Source organism: Perna viridis, chromosome 2 (genome assembly GCF_037379345.1).
Source record: "Perna viridis isolate PV_CMFRI_1.1 ecotype Kerala chromosome 2, ASM3737934v1, whole genome shotgun sequence".
Classification (NCBI taxonomy): Eukaryota; Metazoa; Mollusca; class Bivalvia; order Mytilida; family Mytilidae; genus Perna; species Perna viridis.
The window spans coordinates 31,592,540-31,618,207 of record NC_142446.1 but is presented as its reverse complement, the minus strand read 5'-3'; the positions used below and the strand labels follow the sequence as shown (position 1 = coordinate 31,618,207).

At 30.8% G+C, this 25,668-nt stretch overlaps 1 protein-coding gene across 4 annotated transcripts in view; it reads right to left on the bottom strand.

The window, feature by feature from the left end:
* Nucleotides 1-25,668, bottom strand: part of LOC148624638 (beta-arrestin-1-like) — a 77,685-nt gene that overhangs the window by 5,757 nt on the left and 46,260 nt on the right. For all 4 annotated transcript variants that reach the window (XM_088567419.1, XM_088567418.1, XM_088567421.1 and 1 more), the window contains exons 6-12: nucleotides 16,658-16,725; nucleotides 14,538-14,673; nucleotides 11,176-11,260; nucleotides 9,360-9,432; nucleotides 4,597-4,743; nucleotides 3,813-3,899; nucleotides 3,284-3,424 (exon numbers count right to left, since the gene is read on the bottom strand). In XM_088567419.1, coding sequence (XP_088423545.1) covers nucleotides 3,284-3,424; nucleotides 3,813-3,899; nucleotides 4,597-4,743; nucleotides 9,360-9,432; nucleotides 11,176-11,260; nucleotides 14,538-14,673; nucleotides 16,658-16,725 — 737 coding nt within the window. The remainder of the gene's footprint in view (nucleotides 1-3,283; nucleotides 3,425-3,812; nucleotides 3,900-4,596; nucleotides 4,744-9,359; nucleotides 9,433-11,175; nucleotides 11,261-14,537; nucleotides 14,674-16,657; nucleotides 16,726-25,668) is intronic.

Below are 25,668 nucleotides of genomic sequence, written 5' to 3'. Positions count from 1 at the left end.
TTAGGTCAGATCTTATAAAATCACTGAAATATTGGTTAGGTCAGATCTTATAAAATCACTGAAATATTGGTTAGGTCAGATCATATAAAATCACTGAAATATTGGTTAGGTCAGATCTTATAAAATCACTGAAATATTGGTTAGGTCAGATCTTATAAAATCACTGAACCCACTGTTCATATAATGTAATAGAACAGTTATCAATATCTGTACCGAGAACAATTATAATTGTACCGAAGGACCAGTAAGGGTTAACATACTTGTTTCTGGTGCTCTTAAGTTTGTCTTATTATGAAAACCTACACTTAATTAACATTGACATAGACTTGGTAAGATACTATTGTTGCCTTTTAGCATTTCACTAACTACACAGAGTCTATACAGTTACAATGAAGTACATGTACTTGAGTTTTGGAACCAAAGATACATAGTGTCTAACTCATCCTCGGAAACCCAAATGTCCATCCATCCTGGGTTTCTGATGATATGTGTACTAGTAGCTGGAGATCTTAATTCTTTTTCAACATGGAAGACATAATTCATTCAATATAAGTAACTCTTTGCACAACTGAAAGTCTGTTGACAACTGTATAATGTCATGGAGTATTTTGGGTGTATAAATTATCTCAGTAGAACTTTTGTTCACTAACAGAACTAAATAATTTACAGGTTTTTGTTTGTTTAACATTTACTATTTTGTAGTTGAAGATTGATAAGATAATTATTTGGAAAGAGTTGATAACCAAAATATTATCACAAGTGCCAAAGAATACCTAAAAATAACAAGTGTGTGGATTTTGTTCCACATACAAGTTAAATCCTCAAGCGTTCTGGACATGAGTGATCATAGAGTTAAATCCTCAAGCGTTCTGGACATGAGTGATCATAGAGTTAAATCCTCAAGCGTTCTGGACATGAGTGATCATAGAGTTAAATCCTCAAGCATTCGTGACATGAGTGATCATATTTTGGTTATTTACGATACCCAATTGATTATCCTATTGAACATAAATATTTTTTTTCATAATATATCGATATTTTCAATACGGATTTTAAATTCTGTAATTGAAGGATTGATATCAAAGTTGTGGCATTTTAGCTGGAGAAAGTAAGAGAGTGAAATTTCCGAATTTATTTCACAGTATGAATTATTGAAATTTATTACACTGGGAACTGCTATCTATATAAAAACTAATTTCATACATATATGTTTATAATTGGGAATAGGGAGAAAATTGGTTTAATATTTAAAGTGTTCATATATGAACATGCGAAGTGGTGTTCCTAAAAATCATAACTTCAAACCAAAACAACAACAATATTGGTCTCCATTACTAATATATGTACATATATTTGATGACAATTTCCATTCATAAGTATGAATGGTTTGATCTTAACAGATTATACTTCCATGCAGTATCTTGTGTCTATGATACTTGTTATTGTAAAGTGTACCACAAAATTACCAACTCAATCAGATTCTTTGCTTAGGAAAAAAGATATAATCATTTTTGTTATAAAACTCATACTAGATTGAATAAATTAATTATTGAACAGATAATTGGAAAGAAGACTGAAAAACCAAAATATGATTAACAAAGCCAAAAAATGCCAGTATCAAAGAAGTTAAATCTCCAAGCATATAATTATACAAAACATGTTAATCTTATCTATCATACAGATTTTGCTAACTTATTGGTATTTTAAAATAAATAAAAAAAATGAGTGATCACTAGACTGGTATTTCAATCATCAATGAAGTCAAATAAAGTTCACTTCAACAGAGAATAAAAAAACTTCATCAAGAGCAGCATGATATGACTACAGCCAGTTGAACCCTGTTCACTTGGGGCAAGTGTGGACACAATATTAGTTTTTGACTAACTTAATCATAAGGACTTACAACTGGTTTGGATACAATATTGCAGGATTTTTTGAAATTCAATTTAAGTAAAAAATTCTTCTTTCATAGATCACTTTGTAACCCATTATCCGAAAAAAAAAAAACTGTTTATAATAGAGTAATTTTGCTAGCAAACATCTTAACACTCTTGTAAAGAGGAACCAACATACAACTGCAGTTTTTTTTGCAATTATATGAAAATTTTAAAAATAGTCTTCCAAAAAATTATGTTGTTGGCCCCTTTGACCCTTTGTTACTAAAAGATGGTGAGAAATGTTCAAAACTTAAAATACTGATTGAAAATGCAGAAGGAATCTAATAAAAAAATTCTATATATAAATATAAAAAAGTTGATTTTTAGGGTGTGGCCTCACTTTAGCCCCTATTTACTGAAAATTCTAAATGCTATTAAAATCAGTTACACATCTGGAACACAGAATTTCATAAGAAACAAATTAAAACAAGAATTGTATAAACTGAATGAGGAATAAACCTTCTACTTCAATTTTAAACCCTATTTTACCCCTTTTTGGTCCCCCTTTTCTACAAAACAGTGACATGATTTTTAAACAGCAAGCTTCCACTAGCAGCAAGTAACATTATATCAAAATTCCATGACATTTGGTTCATTACAAATAATGTTATTGCACAGAAACGAATTAAAAAAAAAAAACGACAACAGCATCATAACATAACATGACCACAATTTTTTTATGGTCATATCAATAGTGTTAAGATGTTTTTGGCAGGAGAAAGTTCAAAGGCAAAACCAAAAAAAATATTTTCACATTTGAAATTTTACACAAAGAACATTTGATTATTAATCTCTATAATAAAGTAATTCCTATGAGAAACCTCTTATAGCTTTAGAATCAAGAACAGTACCATGTTAGGCAGATACTACAGTAAAAGAAGTACATTGGGAAAAAAAATGTATTTCTTTGTAATATGCATAGTTGTCCAGTTTTAGTCACATGACCAATGGAAATTCATGTGATTTTCATTTGTATGTTAGATCGTGTTACAAGCAGCACCAGGTACACCAAATTTGAAATCACTATCATATTTGTCAGCTTAGTGTTCAATGTTTTAGTGGCTTGGCCAAACCATGATCTTAAAAGTCTTGATGAAGTGTACCTTCCTCAAGCCAATCTCATCAGATATTTATAGAAATTAAGATATTTACCCTGCAGTAAACCTGGTTCCTACTCCTAGTTTTTGATTGTTCATATGCTTCAAAATGATCTCTTCCAAGGATGTTTTTATATATCTTTACCTATAATTATTTTCATCAACTTCCATACAATGGTCTACTGACATTTATCTCCCTCATGAAACAAATTAAACTTTAATACTATATCAGGCTATATCAATACATACTTTGTATCAAGTTGAATAAGATTAGTGTCCACAGGTATGTCCCCACCCTCTGTTGGTACCAGACTGACAGACCGTGAAGGAGGGGGTGATTCTGGAGGCTTTGGATGTGTCAGTGTAAATGGCAACTCCACAGATAGATCACTGCAATAGAAAACAGGATGTTTAAGCATTATACAAATGTTCCCCTTTACCATTAACAAAACATAAACTTCCTAAATGATTTTTACATCCATGAGAAAGTATAATTGTAAAGACGATCACCAATGATACATATATTCATCAAACAGAAGTGGATGTTGCCTGGATTTAAAACTTTCAAAAATTGATTGGCTTGAAGAAAAGTTTGAATGAACATATAAGATACCCTCAACCCCTAAACAAGAGACAGAAAGAGAGTTGAACAGAATATGTCTTTCTTCCGGGGACTAATAGTTTTCATTTTACATAATAAAATTCTTTTTGATTTAATTGATATATATATATCTATTTTGTGATTTTCATTTCAAAATGAGGTTAATTTGATACATACCCTGATCCAAATCCAAGGATGAGGCGAACTTTAACTTTATATGATACAACAATGCCCAGGTTCTCTTTCTGACAAGTTTCAGTCATTCTATGAATAGAAATTATACGATTATGCAGAGCCTCACTTGTATATAGTTAATACATAGATTACAATGCATTTGTACAACATGTCAAGCTAAAAGTTTAAGAAATTTTTCATTGTAAAATCTTTAGTAGAAACTAAAGATGGTACAGATTTGTTGCCTTTCTCTTTTGTCTTCTGTGTTTAAGCCTACTTTTACAATTTTTTTTAATCTTTTTTTTTTGTTTGCCAAGGGACAGTTAGTCACATGATGCAGTTATTGTCCTCCAAACTTAGGTTTAATCAATCATTCTATAAAAAGTACATTCTTGTAGGTTACCTCTTCAAATAAATCTAAATTTAAGTTAACTATTAACAGAATAATTAATTGGAAAGACTGAATAACCAAAATATTGCGAGTGCTGAAGAAAGCCTAGATATAACAAGTGTGCAGAACAAGCGCTCTTGGCATTAAGATCTTCGGATTGATTTATGCAGAATCATGAAGTGGTTTATACTATGCGTAAATCAAACCAAGTTCTTTATACAAGATAATCCATTCAGATATAAGTTATATTCCTTTAATATCTCGATTATTTAACCTTGCAAAACACTAATATTTACTCCACAATTAACGAACTTATTTACAGCAACACTTCCAAGATTTTATCTTATTCATGAAAGTAACAAAACAAAAAGAAATAGTTTACAATGTATTACTCACATGGTTGATGACCCTAGGTTGGTGTCTTCATGTTTCAATTTTCCGTCCAAGGCGAGACCCCGTTTATCCCGATTATTGGCTAATAGTGGAGTTAAATGATAAACTTTGCAAAATCCAGTTTGACTAGGCTGAATAGGAAATCCATCTCTACAAGACAACAATAACTGTTGTAATATTATGGCATTTTACATTTCAATCTACTTAAAGTTTTGAAAAACAATGACAATATGGATAAAAAAACATGGACAATTTAAGCAAGTAGGAAAAATAAATTGAAACTAACATTGACAATATGTTTTTAAACATATTTCAGTAAAATCTGAAAATCATATCCCTTGGTTTCTATGAAAAAAATGAGTTTTCAAAAAATGCTTTCACATTTAAACTAGATAAACAACATTATGCCAAATTAGCAAGATATTTGAAAATTGTAAAACTGTGAATCCCAATTCTTGAATAAAATTATCAAAATAAGTTTAATTTCCACAATTTATACCATTATCATATATTTGTTACAATTAAGAGAAAACTATATTCTTTTCAAATTGTAATACATAAAGCAATGAGAAACCTGCTTAAAACTTCAAAATGTTATATAAGGTAAAATTTCTTCCTTGTATAAAATATTATAAGGAATTTGTCATTTTGAAATTTGAATTAAATATAAATGGTAACAAGCAAAATATATGCAAGGTAAAACAAGTTAGACTTCTACCTCTTATGATTCAGGTTAATATTAGTTCAGGGACCAAAGCTCATCCCCTTAGAAGCGCCACAAGAATACCATTCCCCCCTTCCCCCACACAGGGTACAAAACTGTTTCACAGCAACTACTGTAGAATTTAAGCACCATTCTCTGTAAGAATCAGGCAATAAGTGGCACATTGTATTTCTTAATTTGGTCTTTTTTGCCTCAAATATATTCAAATACATCTAGAAAACAACTAAAATGCTATTTAAATTTATCCTGAAGCATCTGTGACATAAATATTTTTTGACTGCTTATTTAAGGAAAAAGTGCAGGGAAATTTTCAAAAAATTTGTCCATAGTGCATTTCAATTAAATTTGACCTATCAATATCTTAAAAAGGCAAATTTTACAAACACTTTGATGGTTATTTCTAGAGGTTATAGGTATAAATACTTGGTTTTTATGTGCAACATCTTATACACATTTTCCCTGATTCTTAGACGGAGAAGTACTTAACTATTCCTGGGTACCAATTTTTAAACTTGTTTGTACATAATACTTAATTAAAATAAAATATATAATTTTTATATATATAGTATTGGTTAGCAAAGGGAAACAATTTGGAAAAACACCTACCCAACCAAATTTACACAATTTGAAAATAGAAATTGATACCCACAAAATAAGTTTTTCCACTTTTTCCACAGTTTTGATCATTTGAAATGTGTTAATCAAGACAAGTAAATGCAGTAAAAAAAAACCTTAATACAATTTAAGTAAAAACATGATGCAAAAATCTAAAAAAAAATGAATATGTGTGTCTCCTTTCTAAACTAATCTATCCATTTAAAATATCTAACATGCTGACTAAAATCTTTATTTTCACAATCACAAAAAAGTGATTATCATTAATTATGAGCACTTTTGTTTGAAATTGTATTAAAGTTAACTAAACAGACTTTATATCCAGATTATGGTCTGGTTTTAAAGAAAAAAAGATCATTTGAGGATTTCCTAAAATCCTTCAACGACTCCTATGTTAAAAGATCAGCTGCACCTTCCATATACAACTAATGATCAAACCTGATCTAGGCCTTCCATACACAACTAATGATCAAAACCTGATCTAGGCCTTCCATACACAACTAATGATCAAACCTGATCTAGGCCTTCCATACACAACTAATGATCAAACCTGATCTAGGCCTTCCATACACAACTAATGATCAAATATCAGTTTTTTTGCATTTAAATGTTAAAGACTCACTCACATTAGATATATGCTTTAAAAGACTTGCTGTATTTATGAAACATTAATTACATTTACATTTTGCTGTATTTATGAAACAGTTAATTACATTTACAGTTATTTAAAGTAATATAAAAAGGAAAACAAAATTTCAAATGAACCAACATTTTTTGTGTGTATCGTTGGAAATAAATTTGTAATTGAAAGTTTTGAGAAATTCAAGAAAAGTTAAGTGAGTACATGTATTGACTTCCATCTAGTAATGTAACAAATATGAAATAACCTGAAGAAACTAATCTTTGCTCATGAATATTGTCATTCTTGATTAAAAAAATATAAATCAGTAATGTTCATATGAATATATTAGTTGTAAGGGAATAACAGAGTTACGCTATTAATATTTCAAGTAACATTCTGCAATCATTGTGGCAACAATACTGAAAATTAATTAGCCTCCATTTTAACTAAAACCATCATCAAAATGTAGTATTTATGTTAACGTTAAACATTTCTACCTCTTTAAATGAACACAAAAGGTTTAGTTTTACTGCATTGGAATAAAGAAGAGAAACACTAAACTTTCTGCTAACCAGAGCTCACCTCATATGACTTAAAAAAAGAAAAGTAATGAAAGACATACTTTACTTACTTATCCTACAATAAGTTTTTAAATAAATTTTACTTTAAAACAGGTGGACAAGTTACTAAGTATAGGGGTTTCAACACTTAAATGACGGTACTGAATAACTTAACATAACAATGATTAAACTAAACTTTTCCCCTCCATGCACGAAGAAACTCATAATGCACTTAGCATACTACTAGTCACTGAGTAAATCTTTCTGTATTACTACTTCCCACTTATTAATTAAGCCCTCTCCCTTTTGAGTCACTGAAATCTTTCAACAATTTTGCAAATTACAAAGACCCTGATGACCGTGCCCTAGCCAGAAACTAGCAGGTAATAAAAATTAGAATTGCAAATCCAGGTGGCGTTGCTGTCCATTTTATTAGTACAAGGATAACAGTCTAAAATTAGGAAACATTTCAGTTTAAAAAGCATAAACAAAGCAAATTGGACATAGGGGTATATTCCTTGTTATTAAATGGACATTTTAAAATACCCTTTCACAATTTTCCTACAGTTTTATATGTTTCAATGAAGACTGAAACCTAAGAAAGAATATTTAGGAGCAGTTACACCACTGATGTCAAAATTTATCATTTCCAAGCAATTTACTAAAATTCTGAGGGAACAGAAATTTGTGCGTGATTTCACCTCTGAAAATACTGGCCATGTGCTTATTGAGAAGCTAAATATTTTATCAAACTTTGACTTAATACAATAGGCTTTCATGGTTGAAATATACAATTTGTCAACACATGCAGCCATTATTACCTCCATGCCAACATGGAATCAAATGAGTTTTTTTTTTGTTCCTAATTTCAGCCAATTTACCAATTTTAGCACACATTGAACTTACTAGAAAGTTTTCTGTTTAATAATGCAATAACTGTAAAAAAAAAACTGGTTTTTTTTAATGAAGTAAACACACACTTAATACTATACATAATCCATATTGATTGGGAAAGTTTGTATCTAGAGCTGAATTTGATAAAAGCCGGACATACCTGTCAGAATCAATATAAGCAATATTATTATGGCTTTGGCATATACAGTATCTTCAACTACTTTTATTATAATATTGTTGATATATTTTTGTAAGATGACCAAAAAATTTACCCAGTGAACCAGTATAGCAGAGCTAGAATATAGTGGACAAAAAAGTGTGTACATTCTCTGGCTATATATAGCAACTATGGTGCCGCAAAGTTATGTGTTACCTCTTTGATAAACTAGAAGATAAAAAGTTTGCATTGAACACAATGTTAATGATTAGATTAGAATATAAGAGATGTGCACATTCTATTTGCAGTAGAAATTAACTTAGTAAAGATAATTTCATACAGTACATATGTTTACGCATGCTTTCAGAGAAATTCTATTTTAACACAAAATAATATTTTACACAAATAAATTGTTAAAAAAATAGGTGTACTAACATACAAGACTGAATTTACAAATGAGAAAAAGCAAATCTTAGGCAACGTAATGTCAAAATTATGATACAGAAAAGCAAATTTTGAAGCCAAACTGCAAATGGACAACATACAGAAATAACTAAAATGACTAGTAAAATGGAAATTAAAAAGTAAATCAATGGCTCCCAAAAGAGTTTTCTATCAGTTAGACAAGACCGATAGCTTTCATAATAACAAAGAAAATAAATTCAAGAGTCCATGCTAAGAGAATATATCTATAGTACATGTAGTTCTAAATATGTCACGAGCATCCTTTCAGCCCTATGACTTTATTTCTAAATAAACCACACATAGAAATTGCAGAAAATAAATGCTATGTATGTTATTATAAACCTTACCTATAAATATATTAGAAGTTGTCATTAAAATGCAATTTAATTATCTAACCATTTTGTTAAATATATTGAATTATCTCAACATTCAGTGATTTATCTCCCCTTGCAGGAAAAGTGCTTAAGAGAAATGATATAAATTACTCAATAAACTAGAAGAAGCTGTAAGGGGGTTAAAGTTCAGCTGATTTAAAGCAATGACCAATCTTTCAATAAATTACCTGAGCATAGAAAGGAAGCAGAAAAGTTTTAATAATATCTTCATATTTCAAGTAATACACAAACACAGTGATATGACCTTAATCAATAGACAAACAGAAACCTGCAAAAGGAGACATATTTACATGTATTTAACCATTTATGATTAGTACAAATACTCCAGACTTACTCGCTTTCCAATTCTGCAACTGTGCACTTGTATTGAGCAGTTGAAAATAAACAAATGTCTGCAAACTGTCGAACTGTTGTACAAAAATACAAATTGTGCATAATAATAGAACATTTAAGACTATATCTACATTCTCTGGTGCAAAAACATCTATTTTTTTGTGATTTGGGTTTTTATATATCAAGAAATGAGAGAGATCATACATGTAAGATTGGCCAAGTAATGTTTATTTATACATTATTACAGTTTATGTTAACTTTTGTCAAAACAAGATTGCAAGAGTATTTCACAAAGCAATACATATATCCATACTAGCTACAAAATAATAATGAGAGGATTTTGCCAAAAATTAATTCTTCCAACCAAAATTTTATCTTGCATATACTAAGCAAGTAAATTACACCTAAAATTTACTTAAATTACACCTCCTTTTATGCAAAATAAAACATGTTGAACAATTCAAACTACTGAAACTGTACACTCACATACATAGTTTCAGTCTGAGAACATATTTCAGTAAATCTGAATTTATGATGGAATTTACTCAGTTGACAAAAAAAAAAAAAAAAACGTAAATAATTGAACTTTAACCAAGTGTTAATGTTGACCAGTAACCCTTCACTACATTAATAAATCATCTCAATGTCTAGAAATTTTTAGAAAAAAAGAGTCAAGTAAGTTGTAAACTTTGTCAAATATAACTGTAGCAAACAAAACTTGATCCATAATGATAGACTCACAGCATGGATCTAAAAACGGTAAAAAATGCCGGTCATTGACTGACAAATTCTGCAAATGACCAAAGACCATTTTCCAATATCGGACATAAAAAAATGTCAACTCCTATAAGTTACAGTTTTCATGGTTTTATTAGTGTATAAACATTCTGTTTACCAGTCTCCATTTATTTTAGGAAGGAACAACTGACTGACAGATGGAGAGTAAATAAAACTTGTAGGAAGGACCAACTGACTGACAGATGGAGAGTAAATAAAACTTGTAGAAAGGACCAATGACTGACAGATGGAGTGTAAATACAACTTGTAGGCAGGACCAATGACTGACAGATGGAGAATAAATAAAACATGTAGGAAGGACCAATGACTGACAGATGGAGTAAATCTATAGTACTGTTTTGACAATGTAGAAAGTGAAAAAGAAAATGGAAAGAAGACCTCCATTTCACAAACATTTCTTAAAATCATTTTACATGCTCTAAAAACAGTGCTACATAAGCGAAACTTGGTAATCATAAGATGATTTCTACAGCCCTTTCAAAGGAATGTTACATTTGAACATGTATAAACCCTCTCTTTATATCAAAACATAATTAGATATTGGAAAGACTTATCATAATAAAAATAAAAATTAATACATTTAATATGCTTGATCCTCACAATATAATTTTCATACAGGTTTGAAACATGCAACTATACTTATCATTTAACATTAGAATGGTATAAATAAAAACAATGCTCCAACTCAAGCAGACTTCTGATAATGATGTATACACAGAAGGGCTTGCTGAAGGACACACCAAACTTACTGTTCGGATGAGCTCTCAATTTCAAACTCATATTCTGAGACTTGATAAAGACATATTTCAGCTTGCTGCAAGACTAGTAATTATAACAAACTGTAATTCAGAAATTATTGCATGCTAATATTGCAATTATAATTAAATGACATTCTTTTATCATTGTTATGGTGTAGCGTTTTTTCCTATTTTATGAGAAAATTTGTACTGGTATAAAATTGGTACTTCTTTTTTTTTAATACTACACATATAACTGTACAATGAAGATTCTAAATTTACCAGAAATTTTTATTTTCTTGACTGTTTTGTTTGTATTGTTGTCCACCAGAACATTGATTGCAATACTCTCTCCATGATAATATTTCTGGAAAATAAACAAAAACACATCATATCAACAAATGATAGTGCATACAAGGTATATAAATAGAATTAAATAATCTACAAATCATGAGGAGTTTTCACCTTATAGATTAGGTTATTCACAGAGAACCATGAAAAGAGGCTCCCAGGAGCCTGAATCGCTCACCTGGTTAAATTATTGCCTTTCAAGGGCAATAACTCTAACAAGGAGTTGTCCAACAATTTTGACACATGAACACATTGGTAGTCATTTTCATAAGGATCATTTCATAAATTGAAAGTTTCTTTCTATCTATTAAAGTTATCAAGTTATTGGCTGAAACCTGCTAAAAACCTCATTTTTTGCCTCTCAAGGGCAATAACTCTAATAAGAAGTCGTCTGACAAATTTGATCCTCCAAAGACTTTTATAGGCCTGATAATAAGGATCATTTCTGCAATTGAAAGAATTTGGCTTAACCTAACGGTTTTGGAGATCTAAGAGGAAACTTCTGACTGACACCTTTGTCCTATTTTTAGTAACAGTGGCCATGTTTTTCCATGGATATAAAATCACCGCATCACATTCATGCATAATACTTTAGGGGATATTAACAATAAATTTAGTTCTTATTGGTCACATAGTTTCAAAGGAGAAGATTTTAAAAAGAAATAACATTAAAGGTAGAATAATACATGGAAAAAGGGCAATAACTTCAACATGGCTTAACAGATTAAAACTAGTTTCTTCGCAGAGATCTTATCATGCTGAACACTTTTACCCACATCAGAATTAGGCTAAACCAAATGGTTTCCAAGCATGGATCCAGAAATGGTAAAAAATGCCGGTCATTGACCGACAAATTTTGCAAATGACAGACGACAATTTTCCAATGTCGGACATAAAAAAATTGTCAACCATTATAAATTACAGTCTGCGTGGTTTTATTAGTGTATAAACATCCTGTCTACCAGTCTCCTAATTGTTTATTGGAAATTAATTGACAAGTGTGTGTGTCAATTTTAGCCGATGTGTAGCCACCTGTGACTACACAGATTGTCCCCAACAGAACGTATTCATTTGACAAAATTAAGATGTTCCAACTTAAAACTACCAATAGAAACTGGGAGGTGGTCTGGAGTCCCTTGGAGTCAAAGAATATGTAATCTTTGTAAAGAAGGGGTGGGAGATGTGTTCATATATTCTTCCAGTGTAATAATCCAACGGTAAAGTATTTAAGGTCTCGTTACATCCCAGATTACTACTCAAAGCAACCGAATATGAGTAAATTTGGTGGGTTATTGACTATCTGTAATGTTCAATTATACAAAATAGTATGTGCTTTTTTACGAAAAATTGCTAATATCATATGAAAGTGAATGTATTGAAATATAAATGTGAATCTGTTTGTATTCACATATTTTATGAAATTGCCTGTTCTGTGTATTGTGTCAGTGTATTTGTCTTATTTACATGTATGTACATGTTTGTATTTATTTTTTTTTTTGTTGTCCTCTTGTACACCTACTGTGTCTGAGGCTATCAATAAAATCTTGTCTTGTCAATCTTGTCTTGTGACTGTGATTTACCTGTAACTGATTAGTTGATTGCATAATTGAATTAACGGTACACATGGAGCCCCATTGCCTATACGAATTAATTAAAGTAACTTGGGGAATCTTCATACATTTATTAGTTGATTAATTAAGAAAAAAGACTGACAAGTCCACCATTTTCCCGCCGATCTTTCAGAGGTAACGAAAGCACATGGAACTGAAACTATGAATCAGTCGTAGTTTGTAATTATTAATTCGTCGATTTAATCGTTTTAACACAGAAGTCAACAGACCATTTAAATCAATATATAAAATGTGTTCGCGAGTTTCTTTTATAAGTAATCAACATTTTTCTCATCACTTGGAAGTTTTCGGCTGTTTGCCTATGTGATGAAAAAGTCTGAGAGATACAATGTTTTGTTTACATGTTAGAACGTCCATGTGTATTCGAAAACGAACTCGTTCACTTTGATATTTTGTAAAAGAGTATGTGATGAAATAACACGCTTTCCAATATTTATCTGAAAATAACTACATACAATCGGTTTTTTAAGTTTATTTTCAATCTGAGCATGTTAAAGACTGACAAAAACGTCTGCCGAAGTTTGATAAAATGTGCAGCATGGGCTGTTAAAATTTCCGGATCCTTGTTTTGAAGATATATGCAAAAAACTACCATCTGAGTTACATGTAAAAAACAGCAAATTTAATTATCATTTATATTTCATTTTATTTACAGTTTATATGAAAAGTTAACCTATTATATCTACCTACTTCCTAACATTATTAAATCATCATATTCTCTTAGGCTGTTCATTTTGTGGCCTTGAAAAAATAATATTCATTTTTTCCTTTGGTGTTTTGGGACAAACTAAATTATTGAATACATCTAGATTGTGATATGATAAGGTACATTTAAAATACATTACTTGTTATAAACACAATTACTTCCCAATATACTTCTATAGAACATAGCTGCAAATTACTGTCTCTTTGATGTTTTATACATTATGAAAGAAAAGGGGTGTACTCTACTGTACTGTTTAGTTGCTTTCCAATCATATCTTCTCTTTTTTTCTGTGTTGTAAGTATATTGCTGATTGTGTACTTGTGAGATCAATTAAAATTAATTAAGGACACTTCAGATTGAAAAATGGGGGTACAGCCATAAAACCTGTACTCTGGTGATGAAACAAAAAATGCAAGAATTCATTAATTAATTTTAAAGTGAAATACAGAATCTAAACTTAAATGAAAATACACCTTTATCTAAATTCAACCAGAAACACAAACTTGAAGAAGACCTGGAAACACATAGGTTTAGACATAATTTTAGTAACAATTATAAATCTTGGCAAGACAAGTCATGATGTTCTGGCATCATATCTTGACATTTTTTATCCCAACCAGATCTAATTTTTTTCATATTTCACTTGTTTGATCTCTTTTAATGAGCAACTTGGCGGGTGTAAGCAGAGGACACTTACCCTACCGGTGCACTTGGTCCATGCTTCCAGTTATAGGTGGAGTGAGAGTTGCTCATTTACTTTTGTTACTTTGTATGTATTATTTTAGTTACTTTATGTTCTTTGTTGTGCATGTCTGTTTTCCTTGTCTGGTGTTTGTCCCTGGATTACATTCTTTTGCTTTCCACTAAAATCTTGGTTCCCTTGATTACTCTTTCTTTTGAACAGATTGAGGAGTACATAAACAAAGAACACAACATATATAAATATATATATATACTTCTTTGTCTAATGATGCCTCCAGTTTTATGTTGCCCGGACTCATCATGAATTCTTTTGTAGCCTCAGCACTAGGCTGTGGCGCTGGTTCCTCAGGGGCATATGTTAGCTTCCTTATTGCCAACCGGACGGAATTCCTGTAATGAAAGGAATTCAGTTGAAAATCATTATCATTGTCTTATCTGTTCAAGCAATAAAATATACAAAAGAAAAGATACTGTATAAATGTTGAAAAGAACATCAATTACTTTGTAATAAATTCAGGGTTTGACATTTTTCATCTTTGTCCAGCTATATACGAGTTGTTCCTCTAAACTTATCTGTGGACCAATACAATGAATTGCTACAAACTTTTTTCATTTCCTAAATGTCATCATATGATGCCAAATTTGCATACAAAATTTTGGTTATGACCTCTAAATCATCACAATTAGTGACAACTTTTTACATTTTTATAATAATACAAGCACATTTTACACCATTAGGGTTAGTAGTCAGTGGGTGAAACTGAATGGTAATTTGATACCAACACTTACAACAGATACAGTTAAAGCATACTTGCTGTGTCAATTTAACCAACAATATCTATTAAATTTCAAATGTAACAAATTAAAGCTGCATTAGGTGCCAAATTTGTTCAGTTTTGATTCTACTGTATTTTACTGATTCAAAGAAATAAGTTTGTAGTAATGCAATTAAAGCAATAAATGTTGATGATACCTACAGAATATTGCGAAAACAACGTTTTTTAATCAGAGAAGATTGATAGCTCTGATCTAATTATTTTTCGCCATTACTTCGAAGATTGCCGACAGGACATTCACTTGGGTTAAAAATACTTTAACTTTGATAAAAAAATAACAATATTGGATACACAGGTAAGCACATATCTTGTTTTCATTTCATTTCATCTATTTCATGATTAGTTATCAAATAATTTCCATATTGGAGCCACATTGTATTACAATATGTAAATTTCAAAAGGATCCTTGTGTTATATTCGTGTGCGGATTAAGGTCACCAGAAGTTACATGCATACAAATTTATCCAGGTCAGTATTTTGTCTTGCAAGACAATAAATATATATACACCTATTTCATGTTTTTAATGCATTTTATTTCTGGACATGAAATTAAATTATACAGGAAAAGTACAATTTAGTAGAAATAATTCAAAGTTAAGGTAAATTTCAACAGAAACATAAATTTACGAAAATGACAGCTAATGCAGCTTTAAAATATAAAAGAACAAACAGCCCTGATGAACTGAGAAAACTATGAATATTTTTATCAAATAAAACTTGGAGGCAATATCAAGACTTCAAGTGGGGTTCAATATAACTTATTGTCAATTTTTTATTCTATCTTTTTAATCCGAGATTTCAGGATATGTAAAAATTTGAGCTCAGCGGGTTCCTCCTATGCTCCCTCTGAAACTTAACAGTACATGTGACACAGTGCCTGTAAAAGGTCAAACTTTAGCATGGATGACAGTAACTATGTCATTACAAAACAGACTATAGAACACTTCTATCATAGGAAATCATAGTTTCATGGCTAATATGTTGTTATGAAAAGCAATTTGATGCATATCACTAAAGCATGTGTACAGAATCTGTAATATGTTGTTTTGTAATCCTGATTGATTGGTTCAGTCTTTTTTTTCAGCTATGTTGATAAAACTGCAGTTTTTAAACATTTAGATTGCAGCACTGCACAATTTCAAATTTCATGGGAATTTTATATGTGTGAAAGACTGCATGGCACTGATTATACAGCATTAATTGTTATTCAGATCTCTTGAATTTTTTTAGCATTTCTGTTTTTACTTTACTATGTTATTTATCTGCAAGTAGACATTTCAGAGGTTAAAACTAGGGAAGTCTTAAGATGAAACAAAGCTGAAAACATCATAAGACCCTTCCCTTCGAACTGGTTAAAATGTACTTGGTAAATTGAAACACCTGTTAACTAAAAGTGGTTAGGTTTAGACAGGGTACACACAGATAAACAAATGACAAGATCCAATACATGATATATTTTGGTCCTTAACATTTTTGCATGAGGGTTTATTTTCCCAAGAATTCAGGTCCTTCTTTTTTTTTAATATCTGTTTTAGTACCTTTTATGTGGCTTTTCATCAAGGTTCTCTGCTACATATGTCTTCAACTCATAGTCAACACCACATGGCTGAAAGAGAAAAAAAAATCATTTAATTTGACAAAACAAGTCAACAATGAAATAATCCAAATCAATAAGTTGAAAAAATAAGAACTATTAACTGGCAATGGCATTATTGTACATTTTTTTATAAACTATATAATAATATATTTTTCAGGTTTACAAACATTCAGTTTTCAAGTACACGTACTAAAAAGTTCAAAATAAAGTAATTCGTAGACCTTGATTTACCTAGGTCAATATCACTATGGCTGTTTCTTGAAACAACCATAGTGATACTGACCTAGGTAAATCTGGTCTTTAAGGACAGATGAAGTTTCCTCAAAATTTTGAACAAGCACTACTAGGTACATGTCATTGATAGAGCTGCAATATTTAGAAAAACTCCTCAGGAACTTATTTTAAAAGTTTCAAAAAAAGGGAATGCTACATAACACAGAATATAAAAAGAAAGTCTTTTATCTATATTGACTAATCACATGAATGCTTATTATGTTTAGATAGGTTTAACCATAATGTTTATGATTTCCACTTTCCACTCCTCAGAAATGTGAAATGATATAATTAACACTTTATGCTAATTATCAGCTCATTACATCTAAGCATACCAGTTCATTTAATCTAAAAGTGGAATGATTAAATGTGGGCTGATTTTCTCGTCTGAATACAGCTGAAATATTGCTGCTCGGACGTTTAACCCCCAACAATCAATCTGATTTTCACTCAATTATGTTAACTGACAGACAGTAGGACCAAAAATATCTTCAAGCTGGATGGCACGTAATCACACAACTTTAAGGTCACATGGGTTATTGTCTTTCAATAGTGTTCCAATAATACCCTGACAATTCACAAGACCCACAAAGGCATAAAGTCAGAAAGGCAAATTATGTTTTATGATCCTATTGACAGTTTCCTCAGGAGTATCATTTAAAGTTTCCAAAAAAAAAAATTAAAATTACTCAGGACTGATATCAAATTCACAAGAAAAGTAGTTGTTTTTCCAGCATGAGGCCAGAACACAATACTAATGTCCTTATAGACTTAATTCTCTGACAAATAATTTGCGTTAAAACTGGATTGATGTCCCTATTGACCAAATACTTCTTTCTTTCAACAAGGGCTAATTACATAACCACAGTCCCTGATGGCCGAAATCTTTGGAAAATCATTTGTTTTCCTCAGCTGATAACTGATAACATTACATGTATGTCAAAATCTATTGAAAGGAAACAAACAAAAGGCAATTTCCCCCTCAGCATGAAATGTCACAGACAAATAAGGAGATGAACTGATAGAACCAATCAATGGATTGTCACAGCCTTGTTTTTAAAAGTGCTGCAAATTGACTGTATGATGTAAGGCTTTGCCTAAGGGAAATGGAACTATTTATATAGAACCTTACACCAATTTTTAAATACTTTTGTCAAAACACTTTTTATTTACTAGTTGATAATGCACTACATCTTGCTCGACCAGCAGGGATTTTCAAGATTTCCTACTGAAAGGATTTTTACTTTTTACATACAGCTTTTAACTTAGCAATCATTTTTAATAAGTGTATAATGTACCTGCCCTATGAGGTCAAACAATCACTTTTAAATTACGTCAATCTTGACCCATTCATGTCACTGACCCTCCCTCCTTATCATAATTATTGCAATAATTTTATTACAGCAAAAAGTACTATTTGGTTGCAATAGCAAGTGAATAAAGAATATTTTAACATAACTTCAACACAATTTTTCTCAACATCACCAACATATAATTTATAATTTAGTCTACAATGACAAAATGCATGCAGTAAAGTTCTATATATTTGTCTCAATTCAATATAGGTATACAAGCTTTATTTATTAACTGGCAGACTTCTTCAAGTTTTCCCACTACTTGCCCAAAATATAAAGGTACTCTTTACACGAAAAAAAAAACATCTAGAAAACATATTATAACTAACAATTAATCAAGTGTACTAGCCTCTTAAAGTAACACACAATAAGTAACCCCCCTCCATACATTCAAAATCAAGCAATGAGGATAATATTTGCTGCAAGTTGCATAGAATTGTTAAGTATGAAGTATTCAAGTACATAAATTCACTAAGGGCAATTCGTAGGAAGATAACATTTAGCACAAGAAATTTTCAACACTTTAAAAAAGAATGTTCCAATACCTACAGAGTAATTGTGTCAATCAGTGCTTCTTTCTAGAATGGGCCAATTATGTACGGGTCACAATATCATTGAAAAGGTGAATTCTAAGACTATAAACTCTACCTAAATGTTATTATAACTAGTACTTAAATATCTTTGCTGTCCTCTATGACGGCTGAAAGTGCAGTTGGTCTGCAGGAGTAATGAACAATATATTGATTTATGAAGCCATATCTCATCTGTCTCAATAATCAAAAATCAGGGAAAACCTAATGGTATGTTGAGGATGTTTGAATCCAATTTATGACTATTCTTGTGACAGTAGCTGAACAGCATGTTGATTTGCATGAAGTCTTATGGGGGAAATTAGCTCATTGTTTTATCAGGAAAATAAGAATTATTTCCATAATCAAACACTTAGATGCTTACAAAACTACTGTTGGGAAAGAAGACCATAAAATATTCTGAGTGACCAGTCCTGAGAAAGATGAATGAACCATATCATTGCTAATCACAAGTTCTGCTTGTATTAACTGTAAAATGATTTTGAGTACAATACCTATAGCTTAAGTTATAATATTGTTAACAGTGCCACACATGATAATCTTATCAACCACATGAAATAATGATATGTTTCAGTTTACATATGAATATTGTAAGATTCTATATTATCCTGGTATATTATTAAGCAAATATTTACACATGATAATCATATGATATGATTATCATGTGTATATTATCATGTAAGTCAAGCAACATATAATATTTTTCAAATTTGGTACTTATCATGATGTATCATTACTTTAAAGCTGCATTAGCTGTCATTTTCATAAATTTTTGTTTCTGTTGAAATATATCTTAACTTTGAATTATTTCTACTAAATTGTGCATTTCCTGTATAATTTCATTTGATATCCACAAATAAAATAAATTAAATACATAGGTGTCTATATATTTTTTGTCTTGCAAGACAAAGAATTGACCTTGATAAATTCGTATTCATGTGATTTCTGGTGACCTTAATCAACACATGCGCTGTAAGGGTCCCTTCTTTAATAACAAATCTGATTGCAAAGCGAAAGTGGTTATTCAATGGCAAGGAAGACCAACGGACTCAAGCCCGAAAGGGAAAAAACATCAAATATAATGCAAGGATCCTTTTGAAATTTACGTATTGTGATATAATGTGGCTCAAATATGGTCATTATTTATTTGACAACTAATCATGAAATAGATGAAATGAAATGAAGACACATGCTTACCTGTGGAGCCTTTATTGTCATTTTTTTACTAAGGTTATAGTATTTTTAACTCAGGTGAATATTCTGTCAGCAATTTTTGGAAGTAATGATGAAAAGTAATTAGATTAGAGCTATCGATCTTCTCTGATTAAAAAAACATTGTGTTCACAATATTCTGTAGGTATTATAGGCATTTATTGTTTCATTTGCAATAATAAAAACTTATTTCATTGAATCAGCAAAATTCAGTAGAATCAAAACTGAACAAATTTGACAGCTAATGCAGCTTTAAGAAAAGGCAATGTATTAAGCATCTTAGGACTTGCCAATTTTATTGTCAAAGTTTTCAGTAGACATCGGCATTTTGTTTTCCTTGAACTTGTAAACATTATTTCTATTGTTATCTAATATGAGTTATTACATTGGCAGCACAAAGATTCCCTGGCATAAATGTAAGAAAACTAAAATTTACAGACATATTGAAGTTGATCATACATATGACTATATGACAAATATTTGCAAAGACTTGTATGTATTTCTGAAAGAGGAGGAGGCTTTTCCATTACAATTTACACACTGTTTACATGAGTAATTACCTATGGGATGTAAAATGGTCTTGGCAATTTCTTCCTCTTCCCTATTGTCAAATCATAGTTTCCATTGGTCAGAATGGTTATAACATAGGATATTATAGTCATGTGATTTCAATATTCCTATTGATAAACTAAACATCATCGATCAATTGCTATATCTGTCTCCCCTAAAGTACTCAGAGAAAAAAAAATGAAAGGGAGCTTCGTTCTGTGGGAAAACAAAGCCATTTAATCCATCTATGCATTTATGAGTTATTGTACAACTTGTGGACAGACAGACAGACAACAATGTTCCATACAGCTTTGTTATTTATCATAAACAGGTCAATGCAAAACCACTTTGTTCTTTTCTATGTGAGAGTGTAACCTTTTAACCTTTGGATGAAATTCTTCTTCATATATGTCATGTTTAAAACAATTTTTTCACTCTTAATAGTAAAACTGTTTTAAACATAGCTCACATGCTGAACATTTTATAGTATTATCATGTTAAGAGGAGAAATAATTTTAACCAATGAAGAAACATTTATATTTTTATTGGTGTGTCAGCTTAATTGTTGTTTGTGCCATGATATTTTGTCATTTTCAGCTGCCATCCGTGTTAATGATAACAACAAAGTCATATAACATATCAAACAAAAAGTTCATACCAAGTTAGTTCATCATTCTTAACCAACTTGATACTACAATTTACTACTATATAAACCTTTTAAAACCAGAATTACATCTAACCAGTTTAAGAGATGGAAGCCAGGTTTAATCTCAATATTAAACAATGTAATAAAGTGTAAGTACAAGGAGTGAAGATGATATATGTGAACATAACATATCAATACCCAGAACATTTCTTCTACAGCTTCAAGTCCATAGAAACCAGTGTCAAAGGAAGGCCATTGTAGAAAAAGTTGTAAAATCGTAACTCAATGTAAGAACTGATGATAATAAAAGGTGAGTTCCACAGGGTTTTAGGGGCATCAGCAAATTCTAAAAACACCATGCTCAACATCTTTAATACAATCTTAATAATAATGACAGTGACTTGAAATGGAATTTCACAGGAAAAAAGTGTAAGTTGTGCAAACACAGTTTTCTTTAATTATATAGCTAGATAATGGATTTCATTCATCAAAGATCTATAGAAAATCATAACAGGCCTAATTCAATTATCACAAAAGCTTTGTATAATGACAACCAACACAAGCTGCTTTCAAAGTTAATAAATCCCATAGCTTTAGGATATCATAGTAATATTCTTGTTGATTGAAAAGAATGAGTTGTTTCTCTCCTGAGGCACAAAACAAACTTGCTAATGTTTCAAGCAAAAATACAGGTTGTAAAAGGTGGATTTAAAAAAAATTATATTTAATATTACAGAAAAAGTCTGCAATTAGAACCATAGGTATGACTCCTTTCTATAGAAAAAAATGGCACAGTCTGAACAGGAATCCAAACATACCGGTAAGTAAGGGCATTCATTTTTTTCCATTTCAAAAATTTTTTTTTTTTCAGCTGGTGATGAAACTTCTGTATAATTTGCTTACAAGGAAAATATCTATGGTTTGCCAGTACTGTTCCAGTCAATCCTACAAGAGTTATAGCAGTGCATACTAATAGTGTTTCCTCATGAGAAATATGTTAGGGGCTGGTTTTATACATGATCAACTGACTTTTGGTTCATTTGAACAAACAAGGGATCTGTAAGCTCATCCTCGAAGCAGAGGTATTAAAATACATACATAAACGAGAAAAGCAAAAAATAATTTTATTTCACCATTCACTGAAACAAAACAAGGTCATTGTGAACCCTTGTGCATAATTCTCATTCATTTTACTTTGATCTTGACCTTAATTTGAATGACTGCACTTCAAGTTTAAATGTCAAGAAATATATTGTGAGAAAAGAAATTAGAGGCAAACCACTAATACTTGAGGAGACTGGTAATTCCAAGCAATGATCTTTTAATCATCTATGCCATGAATTTTGATCCATCGAACATGATAACTCTGTATCAAACATTTTAATGGAATATCCTCCAGAGGATATCTGTATCACATCCATATCATCTCTCTTATGAGAAGAGTAAATTTTATGATATGAAATATTCATAGGAACAAATAAATTTCAGATGGTACTTATAATGATTTTTACTGAAGGGACTTTGTTGAGACACACCAATATTGTCACTCATTTAACATATTCTGTGGTAAAAAATCATAAGACTGCATACTCCACAGGAAACCAAAGTTAGACATTGAATAAGACATTAAATGAACCTTAACCTCTATAAAACCCTTTAGAAAGCACAAAGGAAGAACACATGAAAGCAAACTAACAAAATAGTGGCAAGCACATTTTGAAAAAGAAATTAGAAAGGACTCCCAACAGAGTAAGAACAGATAGTGATCTATAAACTAATTGGTGTTAGCCTTGTTGCCATTGACAACTTGGTTATTGTAAAAATATTGTTATCATGGACACTTGGTTACTGTAAAAATATTGTTATCATGGACACTTGGTTACTGTAAAAATATTGCCATGGACACTTGGTTTCAGTAAATATAACTTTACAAAAACCAAGTACCTATGGCAACAATGCTGACACCATTAACACCAAAACAGCATCATAAAGATTTACAAGAATTATTGTTTTTATGGTAGTTATTTTACCTAGGGGTACACAAAATCCACTCAAGGCCTATCATTGTGTGAAAAAATTTAGATTTAGATGGTGTTGCTTCTTAATCAAACAATAACTGTACCACAAAACACTTCCACAATAAGAACAGTTTTCACAATATGTTTGATTTAGGTATTTTTGTTTTAAATGAAATAAAAATAGAAAGCATAATCAAGCTTTGGACAACTAAATATAGTGCCATGAAGTGTCATAGTATAATGTACATAACAGCTTTATTGATCAAATATTTAGTACTGGGTAGTTTGACACATGCTCTATGTTACTTACTTACAAATGAGTTGTTTTAATCATTTGGTTTAATTTTCATTTTTTGTGTAATTTTGATCTTCAGTTTCTACATAACACATGTATGAACTGCTATGTTTTTTGTGTAATTTTGATCTTCAGTTTCTACATAACACATGTATGAACTGCTACATTTTTTGTGTAATTTTGATCTTCAGTTTCTACATAACACATGTATGAACTGCTACATTTATTGTGTAATTTTGATCTTCAGTTTCTATACAACACATGTATGAACTGCTACATTTTTGTGTGATTTTGATCTTCAGTTTCTATACAACACATGTATGAACTGCTACATTTATTGTGTAATTTTGATCTTCAGTTTCTATACAACACATGTATGAACTGCTACATTTTTTCAACCAAGCATACACTTATCTAGTCTATTTCAAATTTTCAAATTTATTTAAAATACTGTAATTTTAGTGGCTGAAATTGATATTTATCAAATATGTTCTTTTTGGCAAAGTTCACACAAGTGAGACAAATGGCAAATACAAACCCTGTATCATGCAAAGGAATACTAGAATTTAATAAATCACAAGTTTTACTTACCTTATGTAACATAACAAATTGAAAACCACTAATAACATGCTACAGTAGACAGAGATGCCATCAAATAATATCTGTTCAAACTTCAACAAACCACCTGATATGAATTCACAACTATAATTAACTTTTCACTTCAGTAAATATTCTTCTAAAGTAAATCTTACATGAACAAGTTACTGAGTTATAAACCCTGTATGAACCAGTACTGTCCCAAAATCAAGCCTTTATGAACAAATCACATGTTAGTGTCAAAGTCAGTATGAACTAGAAATACTGTGAGCAAATTAAGCTCTCCAAGAGAATCTACCCACTTCCAATGTACTACATCGTAAAACCTTAAATTTGGATTTACCTTCCTTTGGAGTCAACCATTAATAATTATATTCCTTCATGTACATCTACATATGATACCCAACCTTCTTATAAAATAACATCAAAATTCTTTCAGTGGTTAAGGAGAAGTTGCGCTTACAAGGTTTAAACATGTAAAACCATGAATATAGATTATCTCCCTTTCTCCCTTTGGAGTCCACTGACAGTAATTCTGCTCCTTCATGCACATCTACAGATGATGCAAAACCTTCCAATTAAATTACATAAAAATCCCTTGTGTGGTGAAGGAGCAGTTGCACTTAAAAGGTTTTAACATGTAACTCCATTCATTTGGATTATCTCTCTTTGTAATTATACTCCTTCATGCAACCATACCTTCATATAAAATTTCATCAAAATCCATTTAGTGATTGAAGAGGAGTTGCACTTGCTAGGTTGTAACATATAAAACCTATAATCTGGGTTGTCTCCCTTTGCAGTCCTCTGACAGAAATACATGTATTAATGTTCCATCATGCACATCTACATATACCCATACTTTCTATAAAATAACATCAAAATTCCTTGAGCAGTTTAGGAGGAGTTGCTCTTACAAGGAATATGGACAGATGGACGGACAGACATACTGGGTGACTCCTATATACTCCCCCGAAAAAAAAAAACTGTTTGCGGGGGATACAATATGACACCTTTCTAAATCTAACTCTGTATGAACAGTTACCTCTCTAAATCAAACCCTGAATAAATAAATTACCTGTTTATGTCAAAGCCTGTACAAACACGTTACCTGTTTATGTCAAAGCTTGTACAAACACATTACCAGTTTATGTCAAAGCTTGTATAAACACATTACCTGTTTATGTCAAAGCCTATACAAACACAGTAGCTGTATTTGTAAAAGCCTGTACGAACACATTACCTGTTCATGTCAAAGCCTGTACAAACACAGTAGCTGTTTATGTCAAAGCCTGTACGAACATATTACCTGTTAATGTCAAAGCCTGTACAAACACAGTAGCTGTTTATGTCAAAGCCTGTATAAACACATTACCTGTTTATGTCAAAGCTTGTATAAACACATTACCTGTTTATG